The sequence below is a fragment of the Salarias fasciatus genome, chromosome 7, assembly GCF_902148845.1.
Source record: "Salarias fasciatus chromosome 7, fSalaFa1.1, whole genome shotgun sequence".
Taxonomy (NCBI): domain Eukaryota; kingdom Metazoa; phylum Chordata; class Actinopteri; order Blenniiformes; family Blenniidae; genus Salarias; species Salarias fasciatus.
This window is the reverse complement of record NC_043751.1, coordinates 21,810,499-21,824,342: the sequence shown is the minus strand read 5'-3', so window position 1 is coordinate 21,824,342 and position 13,844 is coordinate 21,810,499. Positions and strand designations below refer to the sequence as shown.

General features: G+C 43.5%; 1 protein-coding gene across 1 annotated transcript; it reads left to right on the top strand.

The window, feature by feature from the left end:
* The first annotated feature begins 1,992 nt into the window (after positions 1-1,992).
* On the top strand, positions 1,993-9,034 carry LOC115391286 (very long-chain acyl-CoA synthetase-like). Its single transcript, XM_030095412.1, has 10 exons — positions 1,993-2,470; positions 4,063-4,272; positions 5,528-5,686; positions 5,783-5,907; positions 5,990-6,184; positions 7,151-7,241; positions 7,412-7,610; positions 7,742-7,839; positions 7,925-8,055; positions 8,711-9,034. Exons 1-10 carry the CDS (start codon positions 1,993-1,995, stop codon positions 8,885-8,887), a joined length of 1,863 nt encoding a protein of 620 aa, XP_029951272.1. The 3' UTR covers positions 8,888-9,034.
* The last annotated feature ends 4,810 nt before the right edge of the window (positions 9,035-13,844 follow it).

Below are 13,844 nucleotides of genomic sequence, written 5' to 3'. Positions count from 1 at the left end.
GCAAATCTTCATCCTGAGCAGCAGCCTGTGCATCGTAGACTCCGAAATTAATATGCAATGTAACTTCTGGGTTGTTCAGTAAGTCTCAGTACTGTCCAGAGCAATCCTGCATGTTTTCAGTCTTTATTACAATCATGTCGTGACACTGCTGCTGTAGTTACAAGCTAATAACATCAAGTCCAAGGAGACAAAACTAAAATGTACAAAGAAGGCGCAGGTCCTTGAAGCATCACGACCATCGAGTGAGTGAATGACTCACTTTTCATCACAGTAACACCCTGAAATCAAGACAGTGATGGAGTCACCTCAGGACACGTCTGAGTCTCTGAGAGAGGACTCAGCTGGAATCCACACCGAGACCCCACAGAGACATAAAGTCAGTGTCTTGTTTTCCATTTTTAATTTGTATGACTTCAAAGTACATTTTAAAATCGATCACCAATTAATTTTAACATGCATTTATTACATTCTTCTTCTTTTACAAGGCAAGTTTTCATGTCTTGTTTTCTTCTGTATTGTTGCAAAGTGCAGTGAATTCATGCAGAAGAGATGTGCTACACAAAAAAGTTTACACTGCCTCATCAACTTGAAAAATACTGTAGCTGCGGCTTGGGGTGGGAGGGTGAAAAGCATTGTGGGACATTGTTCTGGGGGTTCAATTGCTGGGTTCGGCGTGTTTGTGTTTACTGTTCTGCATTTGTTGCTTTATCATGATCTGTTTTTGTTTGGTTGTTGTGTTGCTCAGGTGTGCTCAAAATCCACAATATGCACAATGGACGCTACGTAACAGTCAAATATGCTTTTTTTTAAAAAATTTCTTTAGATTTTCTCAAATCCAGTAAAGGTTTCACGAACTCGTGTTTTAAGAATTTTTTCAACAATGGGATAATCCAGAAGTGAGAAATCGAAGTATAATGGTTTCAGATCAGCACCTGGTCCAAAGTGCTCTAGCTATGAAGGATAAAGTGAAAAATGTTTTTGAATTTTTTTCTTTTTTTTCTCAAATCCAATACAGGTTATACAAATTCAGTGTTTGCTGTTGGGCAAAGTTTACGTCTCACCTAAAATGTGTAACATTTTTTTTATTTACATCAATAGTCTAGAAAAAGGAAAAACAGCCACTCCACTTGTGAAATTATTTTTCCCCTCAATTGCTGAATTACAAGCTGCGAATCAGGTGGTAACTTCAGCTTTGTATCCAAAATGCTATACATCCCTTTCACATCAGCTGTGCAGATCAGCTCTGTACAGTAGTCATGCACATGTCAATCTGAGTGTGAGACTGGAAAAAGTCCCGTTCCCGTGGAGACTGCCTGTGTGGACCTGGGACCAAAGACTGTGCACCCCAGGGAGCCTGACCACTGATACCTGATTAGACCTTGGAGGGGGGACACCTGCGACCCATGGTGAGCTCGTGGATCGTCTGCAGTTTGCTCACCGGCCGGGTGTTGTGGTGAATGATGTCGTAATCTACCTGATACACAGACCACTCTCACATCTGGAGAATGCTGGCAGTGCTGTGAGGGTCATGATTTTTCAACACTATTCAGCCATCAGTGCTGAGGATGAAGATGGATAGAGTGGGAATGGAGCAACACCTAGCTGCACAGATAACAGACTACCTCAGCAACAGCAGTGAACTGAGCTGGTTTCAGACCGTCGTGAGACAGGTTAGTTTTACCCTACTGATGATGTGTTGTTACAATAGTAATCCTGCTCCAGCACACGAGCATTACTGCAGATTGTTCATCCAACTGTGATCACACTGTACAACACCAGAACAACCTGGAGAGTAGTTTTTTTTCTTCTTTTTTTCAGTAAAGAGGAATTAATTAAGTAATCTGTCATCTATCTAGTTGACCTTGATCCTGTTCTGTAGCAAACAACTGATTTGTGCCGCCCCAGCGTGGGCGGTGAACTTTATCACTACAAAAACACTTTCACCTCTTCAGAATCAGAGTACACCAGTCTGGTCTCAGCTCTTCTGCTAAAATGTTGGTGTTTTTCACGGTGGCAGCCGGACTGGCGCTGATCGTCCTCTTTCTCCTCAGAGAGCGATGCCCGTACTTCTTCCAGGACTGCGCCTACATGCTGAGGAGATTCAGACTCATCATCAGGATGAACAAATACAGAAAGTCCAAGCCTTTTTACAGCATCGTGGACCGCTTCTTGGATGCGGCGAGCAGACATCCCTCCAAGGTCTTCATACACTTCGAAGGCCGTGCGTATTCCTATGGAGAAGTGGACAAGCAGAGCAACAAGGTGGCCCGGGCTCTGCAGGCTGAGGTCCGGCTCCAGGAGGGCGACTCGGTGGCTCTGTTTCTGGCCAACGAGCCCAGCTTCGTGTGGACTTGGCTCGGTTTGGCCAAGCTGGGCTGCCCGGCGGCTCTGCTCAACTTCAACATCAGATCCAAGTCCCTGCTGCACTGTTTCTCCTGCTGTGGAGCCAAAGTGCTCCTCACCTGTCCAGGTAAGACACGTGCTCAGAGACGAGGGAAGAAACAACAACAGACACCAGTGTTGTTTTCCTGATCACTTCTTTTTCCACTATATTTTACTAGTATAAAATAATATGTCAATACAAATGTTTAATGAAGATTATGCAAACACAGCAAACAGCTTGTGGTTGAAAAAGAGTTTATCATTATAGATCTAACCATGTTGTTCTTGGTCCAAATAGTAGTCTTTCACTCCCCATATGGTTCCAATCTCAAATTTTAACTCAGATTACTCAATTTGAAAGATGGAAACATTCATAAGTCATGCATAGGGCAAAGTATGAAACACTTTTTGATGCAATTCCACCCTCTTGAAGTAGTACTGAGATCTGGTTCCAACTGTAAAACTTTGAATTTAGTTCACCTTAAACATATACTCTTATTTTTTCTTGTTGTACTCTGAAGAACAGTACTGGTTGGACATCATTTTAACGAAAGACAGATCTATGCATACACACAAAAAAAGAGGTCTTCTTTGCAAAATAACCATTTCAATGGTTCGCTGGTGGCTGACAGAAGTACAGAGTCCACATAAGAGAAAAAAGGCAGCCCCCAGATGAGGCGCCTCTCTGACATATTTCAACATTTCAGCTGTTTTGAGTGCCAGTGCTTTTAAAGTAATCCTGGCAGTACCTGGGAAGAGTACTTTTAATTGAGTATTTTCCAAACAGCAGTGCTTTAACTGAGTACGAAATAGTTCAACGTTGTACTCTTCCGCTCTCTTGATTCAATACTGGCCACATTTAAGAGATCATCAGATCAAATACATAATTACTTTTTAACTTGTGTAACTACATTTCACCTCTTCTCAGATATGTTTAACCAGTTGGAACTTTGTCCAACATGAGTTGCAGATAGAATAGCTAATCACTACCTGACTGCCTTGCTTCATGATAATCATTTTTGGTGCCTGTCATTTATATACTTGTGATGGCCTTGATGCTTCATGTTTCATCATGTCTGAGTGACCGAAAGAGATGATTAAAGGAGATTCAGGTGAAAATGAGCAGCTCACCTCATGTCAGTGCTGGACTGAACATGCAACTTGGACTTTTGAGCTAAAATGATGATAAAATTCTAAAACGATTTCAGATTTGTCATCAATTATCAAAATCTTGAATCTCTGTTGAAAATTCTCAAAAATTTCAGTTGGACTGCAGGAGGTCCAAATTTGACCTATCAAAGTCTACCATAAATGTTTGTTCTCTGTCCTGTTGGCTTCAACCAAATATTTCAAGACGGGGCACAAAATGTAGATTAACAATGAAACGAGAGAGAATTTCACGATTAAGGAGTAAATATTATGGTATTTCACTCCGTTTGCTCCTTTTATCTGATTGAGTTCATTGAGGTACGTCGTCACTGAATACTTGTTTTCTTTCAGCCTTGTTCTGGCACTGCAGTGTCTCCTACAGAGAAATGCATACATTTGAGCAATGCGTTCCTCAACAAGTGCCTCTGTCCCGGCAGCTCTTGTAACTTGATCTAGTCCAATGTGCAGAGTTGTGCAACGGAGCTGTCTTTACATATGGTGTGGCAGTGACAGGCTACCCTGTATTTGCAGAGCTGCAGGATGCTGTGGAGGAGATTCTGCCCACGCTGAAGGAGCAGGGTATCAGGGTGTTCATCCTGTCAGACAGCTGCAGCGTGCCTGACATCGTCCCTTTGTCTGTCAAGATCTCCCAGGCCTCTGATGAGCCACTGTCTCCGGCCCTCAGGTCCAACGTCAACATCAGGACTACGGCTCTGTACATCTACACATCCGGTACCACAGGTATACCAGAGAACTTCCTCTGCTGTGGAGAATGTAATAAATAAGTGATACAGCTGTAAACAGGCAACAACATGCTTTCATCATGGAATTTTCTCAGCTGATAGTGAATGGATGATCAATTTGGCAGATGTGGGGCTGATCATTTACGTGTACTGGTTCACAGCGAGATGGTTTCTAGCAAGAATTTGCTGGTTAACTACTTTTTGGAGTTTGAATGTTCTTTGTGTGGTTGTTTATTTAAAAAAAATCCCTGGTATTCCGTCTTCTTGCCACAATGTAAAGATAATGCATGGTAGTCTAATTTGCTGACTGTAAATTTCCTGTAGGTGTGATAATCACAGGAAGATCCACTCATGGAAGATCCACTCATACAGTCACACTGTGATTGCATGAGTGGATCTTCCTGTGTTGGTCGCTGATCAACACAGACAGTTGTCAGGTTCTTTCCCCTTAAATAGTCTTAAAATTAGGAAAATTAGGACACGAACACAGAATGAACTAGGCAGAGTCAAAATTACATGCAAGGAGGACCTGCAAGGAGAGGAAACAGCTCACCGGTATGGTAGCTTCCTTTTTCTCTGCCTTAATGCAGTTTCTCATAGTTTTTATTCATGAACACACGGTGGGGCTTTCATCTGTTTCTTGGATAAAGATTAGTTTCAAAATCCTTTCTGCATAGAAACAATGCAACAGATGCAATCAGTTGCAACAGATGTAATCAATGTAATAATTTACAACAGGAAAAGGATAACGCACTCAGTGAGCGTAGATAAGACGCACCCAGTCAGCATTTTGCAATGCAGGCAGTTCATCCATTGTGCTCTTCTTGCTGAGTTTACTTCCAGTTTCCTGTGCAGTTGTCAATAAAATCATTTAGCAATGATAGTCAACCATAATATTTCCAACAACAGTTTTGTCAAAGATAAACACAAATGACATACTGTAATATCACCTACAACATTACCGATTGGTGAAAACATAAAAACACTTTTGATCAGTTTGGATGATTCTGACATTTTATAAGACGGGGGGAACAGGTAGGGTTGAGGAGATTATGGATATACTTTTCTTGTCTGACCACAGTGTAATCAGTAGTGATTTGGGTGCTGAATTTCTCTGCCGTCATATTACATATTGTATTGACTGTGTAATACTGCAGTGTTCACATCCTGGAAATTCTGTGAGTTTCGACTCAGATTTTCTGTTTCTATCAAAAGTAATGACATTGTTATCTATTCATCTTCAATTTTGTAAGGTTTACCTAAGGCTGCTATTATCACTCATGGGAGGATATGGGTGGCAGCCTTTATGCTGTTTTCTTGTGGAGTCAATCCAGAGGATATCATCTACGTGAACCTGCCCTTGTACCACAGTGCAGGCTTTCTGATTGGAATAATTGGAGCCATAGACAGAGGTAATAATCTCCATGACTGACGAACCAGTTAATCTCCACAGATGGTTTGGGAGTATCAGAGTGAGACCGTGCATGTATGATTTGGTGTTTTTGCAGGTATGACTGTCATTCTGAGGAGAAAGTTTTCAGCCTCTCAGTTTTGGGATGACTGCAGGAAGTATAATGTGACAGTGATGCAGTACATCGGTGAAACTCTGCGTTTCCTCTGCAACACACCCAAAGTACGGACATTTCTGAACAAGCGGTGATGATCAGTGCTTCGTGAGTGTGACGTTTTGTAACTGTTGATTTGACTGTTTGTAGAAAGACAATGAGAAGAACCACAAAGTGAGAATGGCCATCGGCAACGGAGTCCGAAGTGACGTTTGGTCTGAATTTCTGAATCGCTTCGGGGATATTAAAGTCAGAGAGCTTTACGCAGCCACTGAAGGAAACATTGGATTCATCAACTACACTTCCAAGATCGGTGCTGTGGGACGAAGGAACATTCTGCAGCAGGTACAAAGAAAAGAGGTTCTGAGCATAGCTGCCTATGTGTGTTTATGTAATGAAGGAAGGTGTGTCAGGAGATCTTAATATGTCAACACATATCAAAGTGTTAATAATTGTTTGTCAGTTAGTCAGCCTTTGTCCTCCAGTGCTGGCAAACACTGAAGGGCAGGAACTCATTAGAAGTAAGGCATTACTGTAATCCAATTACTTTTTTTAAGTAATGAGTCAAGTAGGATAATTAAGTTGCTGTTATTTTCCTGAAAGCAGGCTGCATTACTAAACCGATTTTTTTCTTCGTGAGACTGTCACGTGACAATGACGTACGAGCGGCGCAACCTCAGTGGTAAACATCAGACATGTCTTAATGAATAGACAACAGGGAGTGGGAGAGAGCACGGTCACTTTAATGCTTGGAAGTCCCGACATTATTGGGAGTTTGACTCAGTAAATGGTGAAGAAAACAACAGCAAAAAATAAAACAGCAGTGTCTGCTACACAGAGCAGACACTGCACCACGGAGCTGCACCTCCAGTTTTTGGGCGACATTATTAGCTGTGGTCTTCAATTTCCAGAAGCACAGTCTGGTTCATAATCCGATCTGTCAGCATAAATCTGAATATCAGTGGAGAGTTGGTTGACTTGGGTTGAGGAGATGCTGGGCCTCTGTCTGGTCCTCCAGTCTTCCTGAGCTGCGGAGAGGTAGGGCCGGTGTGTGGTGCTATGGGCTTGGATCCTGGGGGTGTGGCAGGCTCCCCGTCTGAATCTGGATGGGGACCCAGCCCCCTCTACTCTGTGGCCCTGGCCCCTGCCTGTTTTGGATCAGTGGCTTGTGCAGGTGCCTGGTGCCCCCTCCCTCTTCTTCTGCAGGCCCTTCCTGGCTGGGAGTGCTCTTCCATGCACACTCCCTCTGGTGCCTCATGGCTTTGAGGCATCTCCAGCAAAATCATACCATTTATGTTTTGTCCTTCTCAGTTTATCTCCCCACATGCATTGATTAAGTTTGATGTTCAGAAGGAGGAACCTGTCAGAAACTCTGATGGTCTGTGCATCAAAGCAGCCACAGGTGACTCCTTTAATTCTATAAACCTTGTTTTTTTGTTTTGTACATTTTCAAACTAAAAAAACAAATTTTAATTGACATAGAATATCTTCTCATATTTGTGTGTTTGTTTGAAATTGTTACATTGTCTTTGCTTTTGGGAATTTTATGTTTTTCACACTTTTCTTTATCAGGTGAGACGGGACTTTTAGTGGGTAAAATAACGCAGACCTCTCCATTCACTGGTTACGCTGGCAGCAAGCATCAGACAGAGAAGAAGCTCCTTCGAGATGTCTTGCAAAAAGGAGATCTGTACTTCAACACGGGTGATCTGCTGCGGTTCGATGAAGAAAACTTTGTGTACTTTGAGGACCGAGTTGGTGACACTTTCAGGTTTGACCATTCATTTTCTGTCATACTGTTGTTCAGTCCTCTGGATGATGACTCTATTTGTTAAGTTTTCTGTTTGTTGCCTGTTGAACCAGTTTCCTCTTGACTTATTCTTGATCATCTGTTGATCTCAGATGGAAGGGAGAAAACGTGGCCACATCCGAGGTTGCAGATATTCTCAGCATGGCTCATTGCGTGTTAGAGGCAAATGTTTATGGTGTCAAAGTTGAAGGTACAAACATTCTGCAGGACTTGAATGTTGGGTGTAAATGTTTCACTTCATCTCATCTTTCTGTAAATTAATCCATCCTGAAAAGGTCATGAGGGACGGATCGGCATGGCAGCCATCACCCTGAAAGAAGGGGAGGACTTTGATTGTTCAGACACTTACAAGCAGGTTTCCAATCACCTCCCAGCTTACGCGAGACCCAGATTCATCAGGATTCAGGTAAGGACAAGGTGTCATCTTCTGTGGATTTACCAGATTACAGATGAGACTTGAGGCCTGTATTATAAAGCAGGATTGTTTCTTATCGAGGTATCTTCAGGGATTAACCCTGGGTTTTCTAATGTTCGACACTGGTCCTCTTTTGACTGGGGAAAATCAACATGGTAACTTACACTGAACAGGTCAACTGCCCCGGTGCAGGTTAGGTCTGGGATGAGAGATTAGCAAGTGTAGAACAACTGCCTCCTGAGCAGTCAGATCTCTTGGACAATGACCTTTGCATTTTTTAAAAGAAACCTGTTGACGCTGATGCATGGACCATCATGTTACTGAAGAATAATGGTCTGATCCTCCATGGTAAAGTACGCTGCCCTTCAGGGTTTCTCTATGTTTGCGATCAGTCACACACTGCAGACACCATCCCCTTTTATAGAAGCGCACACTGATCACGTTTGGCAAAACCTGAGTTGAATTACTGAGTTGATAACTTGCTTCATAATATCACTGATCAGGATTGTGAATGTCTGGCTAAGTCAAACCAGTTTAATGGAGAGATATCCCGAGTATGATAATCCTGCTTTGTAGTACAGGCCTTTGGTCATGGAGGCTTCTCTTCTGTGTTGATCTAAATCTTCACCTTCAAACTGTTTTGTAGCCGTGCCTGGAGATGACTGGAACATTCAAGATGAAGAAAGTGAAGTTGGTGGAGGAGGGATTCAACCCTGCTCATATAGAGGATCAGTTATACTTCCTGGACACTGATAAAAGGACTTATGTTCCTCTGACTGAGGAGATCTACAGAGCCATCAGTTCCAGGGAGATTAAACTTTAACTCAGAAGCTATAGGGGTCGCTGTGGGGACCATTGTGAAGACAAAGCAGCTCATTCATGGATGTAAATTCAGCTAAGCCGGATGATGACATGTAACCACTGAAAATATGCTTTATTTAGTTTGAAAATGACACCTGGAGGGGGGTGATTGGGTCACATGGCCTCCGTTATCTGAACCCGAGTGGTATTCTATTATTGGACTTCTGTGCGAACCACAGCTTGTCCATAACGAACACCACTGTTCAAATACAGGGGTGTCCACAAGGCACCAGGACACCCGAGGTCAGAGGTCAATGATCAACTTTGTTGTCGTGTCATCTGATCTCCACATATCTGAGCCACATATCTTGGACTCTCGGGTGAAGAGACGAGCAGAGCTGTCGACCGATCACCACCTGGTGGTGAGTTGGATTCGCTGGCAGAGGAAAACAGACAGACTTAGCAGACACAACATGTTGTGAGGGTCTACTGGGAACGTCTGGTGGAACCCTCTGCCAACATGGTTTTCAACTCTGACCTCTGGGAGAGCTCCTCTTATGTCCAGAGGGAGGCTGGGGACATTGAGTCAGAGTGAACCATGTTCTCCACCTCCATTGTTGAAGCAGCTACTTGAAGCTGTAATCGTAAGGTCTCCGTTGCTTGCCATGGTGGCAACCCCCGAACCCAGTGGTGGACACCGGAAGTAAGGGCTGAAGAAGCTGAAGAAGGAGTCCTATCAAATCTTGTTGGCTTGTGGGACTCCAAAAGCAGCTGACGGGTACCGACAGGCCAAGCAAATTGCAGCCCAAGTGGTTGTAGAGGCAAAAACTCGGGTCTGGGAGGAGTTCGGGGAGGCCTTGGAGGAGGACTATCGGTCAGCCTGGAAGAAATTTTGGCAAACCGTCCGGCGCCTCAGGAGGGGAAGGCAGGTCTCCACCAATACTGTTTACAGTGGAGGTGGGGAGCTGCTTACCTCAACTGGGGATATTATTGGATGGTGGAAGGGATACTTCGAGGACCTCCTCAATCCCGTTACCACATCTTCTGTGGAGGAGGCAGAGGCTGAGGTCTCAGAGGTGGACTCACCCGCCACCCAAGTTGAAGTCACCGAGGTGATCGGTGAGCTCCTTGGTGGCAAGGCACCAAGGATAGACGAGATTCACCCTGAGTACCTTAAATCTGTGGATTTGCAGGGACTGTCTTAGTTGACATGTCTCTGTAACATCGCGTGGCATTCGGGAACAGTGGCTCTGGATTGGCTGACCTGGATGGTGGTCCTCCTGTTTAGAAAGGGGGACCGGAGGGTGTGCTCCAACTATAGGGGGATCACACTCCTCATCCTCCCCAGGAAAGTGTATTCCAGGGTACTGGAGAGGAGGATTCGACTGATAGTCGGACCTCAGATCCAGGAGGAACATTGCTGTTTTCATCCTGGTCGTGAAACACTGGACCAGCTCTATACCCTCCATAGGGTGCTCAAGGGCTCGTGGGAGTTTGCCGGACCAGTTCACATGTGTTTTGTGGACTTGGAGAAGGCGTTCAACCACGTCCCTCATGGTGCCTTGTGGAGGGTACTTCGGGAATACGGATTCGAGGCCTGCTTGTTAAGGGCCGTCCAGTCTCTGTATGACCGGAGTAGGACTCTGGTCCGCAGTACCGGCAGTAAGTCGGACCTGTTCCGGTGCATGTTGGACTCCGGCAGGGCTGCCCTTTGTCACCGGTTCTGTTCATAATTTTATAGACAGAATTTCTAGGTGCCGCCAGGGGCCGGAGGGGGTCCGGTTCGGGGACCACAGGATTTCATCTCTGCTTTTTGCAGATGATGTTGTCCTGTTGGCTTCATCAAACCCAGACCTGAAGCATGACCGGAAGAAGGTGGTCTGCCCTCTACAGATTGGTGAAGAAACCTTGACCTTTGGTCACAAGTGGGGGAAGGACGGAGTGTGATTAAAATAATTAATCTTTGAAATAAAAACTCATGATTAACTTTTTCATCTGGACATTTCATTTTTGGTCAGTTCAGAATTCAGAGGAATCATTCAGGTCTGCGGGAATGTAGCTGAAAATTTCAGATGAAAATAGAACTCCATGTGACTTTCAGAATCACTTTGTTCTTGCTCAAGTAAATTTTTCACTAGAAAAATTCCCCAGTTTGTGCCTGCCAGCTGCTGCCAGCAGTAATGTACCAGCAGCAATAGAACATCCAGTATCTGTGCGTCAGTGTTTCTGTAACACCTCCATATTCATTGTGAGGTCTGAGCTGAGATGAGCCATGACAGCAATGCAGCGAGTTGAAAAGATATGAAAAATTTCAAAAAAGCTTAAAAGGTTGTGGGAAAAAGGTGGAAAAAGTTCAAAAACTTGAAATAGTTCAAAAAAAGCATAATTAGTAACCAAAAAATAAAGCTGAAAAATCTTGAAAAGCTGAATTAGTTGGACAAAAAAGTGAAAAAGTAGAGCTTACCGAGCTGATCGAATGTTGTGGAGCATTCCTGCTACAGAGCTCAGAGCATGCTAACAGCTCACCGCAGTGCTAATAGCTAACGCGGACAAGCTAATGAGCTAAATGGACTCGCTGGCAGCCTCAGGAATCTCCTGGAAGAAACTACCTGGCCAAGATCACAGAGACAATGCGGTCACTAACCTCAACCTACGTCACGAGAGACGGGCCACTGAAGCGGCACGGGGACCTACGAGGACCAGCACAGCACACATCCATCTGTGGGATACCTTCCTCCGGCGGGCGGCGGCCGTGGAGGTGGATCGTGTGGCGGCTCAGCTCTGCAGCCCGAGCAGGTCGAGGGACGAAAGGAAGGCACGTATCGTGGCAACGTGTCGTGCGCCCCTGAACACCAACCATGTTTACAACTCTGCTACTGCTACTGCTCCTGTCAGCCTTGGGTGAACTCATGGGGATAAATGTTTCGCCGGACCCTCTTAAGGTGATACAACACCTCACCTATTCCAGGGATGTTCTACTGTCACTACGCTACACCAGTAGCATCGCCCCTCCGGACAATCTGCCTGACTATTTAACAGCTAAACCTGCTATTAAACCTCAGAGGAGGAAAAGGGGCAGAAGAGGGGGTGTTAGACAGAGACTAAAGAGACGGGGTTACAGACCACTACTGCCATCTGTCATACTCAGCCAACCGGACACACCCAAAACCTCCACAATAACCAGATACACCAACCTCTGTACCTCTGTAGCGCCGACTGACCCATGTTTACATCACTTGCACCTAAGCACATGCACTTTTCTTCCTATCGTGAAACATTGCACAGTTCCTGTACTTTTTATAGTTTTTAAATGCTTTACTGTTTTTAATTGTCTATTGTTATTTATTGATTATGTCTGTCTGTACACTGTTATGTATGATTGCATGCAGCTGCCACTATGGGCCCAAGACAAATTTCCCCTTGTGGGACAATAAAGTTTATCTTAAAAAGCTGAGCAAACCTTTAAAAATAAAAATAATAAAAAAGAAAAACAATGGAAAAAAAATCTTAAAAACTTGTTGGAAAAACTTGAAGAAGTACAAAAAGTACAAAAGTACAATAAAAGGCATCATTGAAATACCATTCAGAGTAAAAAAGGATCAGTAAAGTTGTATTGACAGTAAAAAGCAGTATAGCCTGTGTCAGAGTAACAGAGGAGCAATAAAGCTTCAATAATGGAAAAATCCAGAATAACCAGGGAGCAGTCAGCACAGCAGGTGTGTGAGTTGCCATGGAGAATAGCTGTACACAGTAGGTGTGTGTGTATTGCCATCGACACCAGCTGTACTCAATAGCCATGACAGGGAATCAGCACTTTTTCAACCAGTTTATATGGTTGAAGAAATCACGTTTTTAGAGAACCGAGAGGTGAAATTGAAAAAAACAACAAAAAAACAACAACAATCACTGTGAACATCAGACGCCTCTCATGGAATTAGCCAGAAATTTTCTTGTCTGGAGGATCATCCATATAGCAGGAATGACTTCAAGAAAAGTGTGAACTTTTGGGTTTCTGTGAAAAAAAATCTTTCTCCAAAATACATTTTAACAGTCGGGAGAAAATTCTGAACCCTCCTCTAACAGATGCATCTGGAGAGAGAACCGTGTGAGAATCATAAAGTCTGTAGCTATATGTTTTCATAATATGTAGGAATAATATAAGGTTGAGTCAGAAATGTGACTGTGAGGATGAGAGAAAAGCCTTTTTTTTTGTTTAAATTGAGTTTCTCACAGTCTAAGTTTCTTTCTGAATCTTGCCCTCTCCCATCCAGTACCATTATAAACACCAAAAACATTTGAAATTCTTACCAAACTTAAAAGCTCACCGTTTAAATTTTTAGAAGCTATTGAAAGAAGTTTGCACATCAATGGCAACGTTTAAAAAATTAAATGATATATCTATATTTTAGTTTGGCAAGGCATGAAGAACTTGAACATTGATGAATTTTGTTGTGTTTTTCAGCTGACTCTCCTATCTGCTTTACATGGGAAAAAAATCCAAGTTATTTGGGGATCTTCTTGGAATTGGTTGCCACACCGTGTGTGTATATACTGTATATATGTGGGGAATGAACTTTGCACCTTGTCAGGGGCAGGGACAAGGATCTTTCTTTAAAAGGGCTGACACTTGGTGGAGATTTGATTGTATCATGGAAGGACCCTGATCTGATGGAATATTCAAAACCCGTTTGCTCATGTGAGCCAAATAAATATGACACAAGCTGGATAATGCTCACCTTTTCAGCTCAAAGTTTAGAACATATTTGTTGCAAAATGACACAACATAGCTCAGAAAGAATCAATATTTCACACTAAATATGTAGCGTGTGTGGACTTTGTTTTTTTTCCCCTCTTAGTATGGACTGATAAAACACTCACAGTGGAGTCACAGAGCCCCGCCCCCCCTCTCTGTCCATACAGTAACTCTTCAGAATCACAGAATCAGACGGCACCAGTCTAGTCTCAGCTCATCTGCTAAA